At 35.6% G+C, this 4,910-nt stretch overlaps 1 protein-coding gene across 2 annotated transcripts in view; it reads left to right on the forward strand.

The window, feature by feature from the left end:
- itpr3 (inositol 1,4,5-trisphosphate receptor, type 3) overlaps window positions 1–3,847 on the forward strand; it is a 69,087-nt gene extending 65,240 nt beyond the window's left edge. For both annotated transcript variants that reach the window (XM_055165674.1, XM_055165673.1), the window contains exons 58-59: window positions 665–826; window positions 1,967–3,847. In XM_055165674.1, coding sequence (XP_055021649.1) covers window positions 665–826; window positions 1,967–2,080 — 276 coding nt within the window. In that variant the 3' untranslated portion in view covers window positions 2,081–3,847. The remainder of the gene's footprint in view (window positions 1–664; window positions 827–1,966) is intronic.
- The last annotated feature ends 1,063 nt before the right edge of the window (window positions 3,848–4,910 follow it).

The raw sequence follows: 4,910 nt of genomic DNA on the forward strand, positions 1-4,910 counted from the left end.
AATATATTTAGCTCTTAATTTTACATTTTGTTCATTGGAAACAGCAATATTGATGTAAAAAAAAATACAAACAGGCCCCACATGTTCACAGTAGCATTTTTTGACCTTACAAGTATGACACAAAGTCAGATTTTTTTTTTTTTAAACTAAGTAGAAATGGGTGGGGATAGGGGGAAGGTGAAAAGTAAACTTTTTTTTAGCTGTCAAACCTCAAACATAGGACTATACAGGATTATTTAAACATGCATGAATCAATCAAACAACAACTGTGAGCAGGTTAATAATGAGGGAACACGGTTATAACCTGGAGATAAAGTTGGTTTAAACCAGCAGGGGGCAGTATTAGCTTAGTTAAACATATTGATTTGAGAGAAGGGTCATGCAGCCAAATCTCTTGTATGACAGCTGTTGTGCTGAAGTCTCATCAGTGAATAAATTAGATAAAGGGCCCATATTACGCCATTTTCTGATCTATATTATAATGTTTCATCATCACAAACACACTGTACCTGGAGTTTTGTTTTGTTTCATTCACACACATTTAAAACACACACCCAGCAGATTTAGGCTGAGTTTTTCTCTCAAACTCTCAAACTGGCAGTTCATAAAAGCACACTAGTAAAACCTGCCCCTTCACTCTCCCTCTCCTGATGTCTGTGTCCAGAACAATAACCTGGACTGGTTCCCGCGGATGCAGGCCATGTCTCTGGTGGTGACGGACGCAGACGGAGAACAGAACGAGATGAGGATGCTCCAGGACAAACTGGCCTCAACCATGAAAGTGGTCACTACACTGACAGGGCAGCTCAATGAACTCAAGGAACAGGTATGGCTTGTTTACGAAATACATTCATGGCCAAATATTTAAATCTTTTTGTGTGTGTGTGTGTGTGTGTGTGATGTTGTCTGGAGAAAAGATTATTTATTTTTTTATTATTATTAATTTTTTTATTTGTATTATTTATTTATTTATTTATTATTTTTTAATTTGTTTATTTCCTTTTTATTTGGAAAGAGCAAATATTAACAGATTACAGATTTCCAGTTAAAATATGATCTTTCCAATTTTGGTATATTAAAAAAAAAAAAAAATGGAAAGAAAAGCTAAACTATTTCCAAGAATAGGGGAGCTTACAGAAACAAACCTGCCATCAAAAATATTGTAGATAAGTTTAAGTACTTTTTAAGCTTAAGTCTTTTCATACAAAAACATAAGCTTAAAATAAACCATATACAGAAAGTCACACACAATAAAAAAGCGAGCCCTATCATTCTTAAACATCCTTAAAGAAATAAAATCCTTAAAAAATAAAGTAAAAATGTTGCAGGGTTTACAGTTTGATTAGTATTTCCACACACATATATACTTGCATATACAAACCATCATAAATATATCTACACGTACACTTAAATACATAAATATACATCTCTATATTCATATTTCATTCTATATTCTATATTCATATCTATATTTTTTCATTTTCCTTTTTTTTTTTTCTTTTTTGTTAGTAAATAGTCCTGATTCAATTTCTATCCGGGGCATTTCAAAGTTGAAAAAATGTCTATTCATATATTTAAAGGTGCACTGTGTAACTTTTTGGCTGGGAGTCCGTCGTGTTTTTATGGAAATATCATTATTCTGCTGTCATGTTCCACAGTGTGACATTAAGCAGCTCTACCTTACATTTATTAAACTACAGGTGGTTTTATAGCTCAAAAATACCTTGAAAAACAGACATTCTGACTGTGAGCGGGGTCGCCTCTCCACAGATCTGACCTGTAACTTGGTCTGGCTTGGTCTCCATGAAGATAAAAAGGTTTAATGCCACACTGTGAAACATTTGAGACAAAGCAATGGCATCTCCATGAAGAAAAACATATGACAGACCCTTCACCAGAAAAGTTACACAGTTCAAAAGTGTGTGGATTGTTTTTGTTTTTATATGAAAAATGTGTTTTTGTGTAGATGACGGAGCAGAGGAAGAGGAGGCAGAGGATGGGCTTTGTGGACGTACAGAACGGAGCCACACCTGGACCTCCGAGTGCTGCTGGAGGGAACCACCAGATCTACAAGACCTGAACCAGACCTGAGTCCAACAAGTCCTCAGTCCAGAACCACAGTACACATCTAAGCACAAATCCTGACTATGAGATACAAGTTTTCAGTAAAAAAAAAAAAAAAAACACATAAATACAAGTAAATGCAGCTAACCTGGTTCTAGGGTGACCACCTCAATTTGTAAAAAAAAAAAAAAAAAAAGAAAAAAAAAAAGAAAAAAAACTAGTTGGTGGAATATAATATAGAGGGACAGAAAATGTAACTCCTAGATAATAACTGTCTGCAATAATATTAATTGTAAGAACATAAGAGGCCAACATATAAAACCCAGAATACCAAGAAAACAAATATCATGTAAGGGTAACACTTTATATTAAGGTGCCATAGTAAATAGCAAACTAGTAATTACTTAACCGCGCAGCATAGTTAAGTCCTGGCTAAATTCGGTTTTAGACCTGGTTTGGACCTGGTTTAGACCTGGTTTAATCCTGATTTAGTCCTGGTTTTAGTTGTGGTTTAGTTCTGGTTTAGAGACGCGGTCCATGCGATCTACAGGAGGGGGGGACGGTTTGCACGGCATGGTTAAGTCCTGGATAAATCCTGTTTTAGTTCTGGTTTTAGACCTGGTTTAGACCTGGTTTAGGTCCACGCGGTGTACGGGAGAGGGGATGGTCCAAGTGGTGTATGGGGGGTGTATTTGTTTTACATTAATACACAAATTGATGAAGAAAGTATTAATTTGTGCCAAATAGATATTTTAGTAACAGTTAATAAATATTAACAAAGGGTGAGGTAATGATTAGTTTGCAGTTTATTATGGCACCTTATTATAAAGTGTTACCCATGTACGTATATATCTCACCTTTTATCTCACCTCATGGTTTTGCAGGGCAACAGAAAGTGGGACAGGTGGTCACCTTTGCCAGTTCACAGTTTAATCCTGGTTTTATCCTGGTTCACACCTGGTTTTATCATGATTTAGTCCTGGTTTAATCCTGGTTCACACTTACCTGACCAGCCAGAACCACATGCTTTGGCAAAATTTCACAAAGTCGAGTGGATCTGAAGCTGCATCCTGTCTCCACGATTTCAGAGGGTGTGATTGACAGGCAAGTTAACCAATCAGAGCGAGGCATGGCTGCGCGCACACAAAAAAGGAGAAAAAAATTACATAAAGGACTGAGAAACTGTATGGATTTTTACAGAATCAACAATCAAAACGAAGTTATAGGTTTTGATAAGAGAATTTTCGAGAGAGATGTGTGATACAAATTAGCGGCTGTGGTTGGACCGTCTCATGTTTGGTTTGAGTTTTTCACGCTCTGTGGTCTGGTTCTAGTCTTTTCTGGATTTGAACAGAATGTAGAAGGGACTGGCTGGTCAGACAAAGTTCTCACCCGGTTTTATCATGTTTAGTTTAGATCTGGTTTAGTCCAAGTTTCTCCACATTTCACTGCCGACAGTTGTTGGGGTTTTCTAAAGTTATTCATGTTTGAAGCACTTTTATAAAATATTTAATAAAGGTTTATTTATACTTAGGATAAAACAATACTTAAAAAGATTTTAACTGAAAACCTCTTGTACAAAACTGACACGGGTTTGTTTTCATTTGAATACTGATGAGTTATTATTATTTATGTTTTTATTGTTTGACTTTTGTTTTAGTTTGTGCATCTTCAGTCCAGTTTTAGCCCTGATGGATGAAAATACCATTTATTTGTAGTATAATTTTAGTGTGGGTTTGTTGGTGTAAAAGTAACTTGTAAATAAATAAATTATTAGATTAAATATTTTGTCCTTTTTTACATTTTTCTTTGATTAGATTTTAAAGGACTCATTTTCTGATCTACATTATATTTTGTCCTCATCACAAACAGACCTGGAGTTGTGTTTTGTTTCATTCACACATGTTTAGGCTGAGTTCTTCTCTGAAACAGGAAACTCTCTGTTCCACCTTGTGATATCATGTGGTAGTATAAGAAGTGCTCCACTGTGTTTTTAAACTCCACACACCTTCACTGAACTCATTTGGATAATTTCAGCCCCGGTATTGCCAATCTCTACCGAACAAAAGGTATAAAGAGCTGGTGGAACCGAGCATTTTTAGCTTTGGAGATGTAGACAGACTAATAATAAAGGGTTACTAGGGATGTAACATTAACCGAAATATCGTGATATCGTATCGTCAAAGTTCTCACAATAATATCATGGACCATCACAATATATCACAAGTATATATATCACATATATTACAAGTCTCTTTGCTTGAATTAAGAGTTATGGTGCAGCAAAAACTTAAAAAAAAAGACAGAGGGAACTACATAGACCATGATCCTTTGCTCCATTTCAGTGCAGACTACAAGAAGAAATAACAGTTCTAAACACTTTTAAGTCTTAGTTCTTTGGATTAAATCTTGTCACGGCATTTTAAGAGGAAAAAGTAGCATATTAGCCTCCACAAAATATCGCAGTAAATATCGTACCATGAGATGTATATCGTGAAAATATCACAGAGTGATTTGGATATCGTTACATCCTTAATTGTGAGCATCCCCACCATATTGGGAGCTTTCCCACAATATCGCAATAAATATCGTCCCGTGAGGTTCATACCGTGACAATATCGTATCATGAGATTTGGATATTGCTACACTCCTAGGGGTTACTGAAACATGTCTGAATAAAACAAAACACAACTCCAGGTCTGTTTTCAAGGAGGAAACAACATTATAACATGACGTAAAGCTCACAAAAGTCAAGTTTGCGTAATATAGGACCTTTAAAATGTCAACAACACAAGAGTAATTTTGTTAAATACCTGTTTTGCTACTAGACAGATTGAAGAACAGTC

This window comes from Boleophthalmus pectinirostris, unplaced genomic scaffold (genome assembly GCF_026225935.1).
Source record: "Boleophthalmus pectinirostris isolate CB_2022bp ecotype Guang Dong unplaced genomic scaffold, ASM2622593v1 HiC_scaffold_8, whole genome shotgun sequence".
Lineage (NCBI taxonomy): Eukaryota > Metazoa > Chordata > Actinopteri > Gobiiformes > Gobiidae > Boleophthalmus > Boleophthalmus pectinirostris.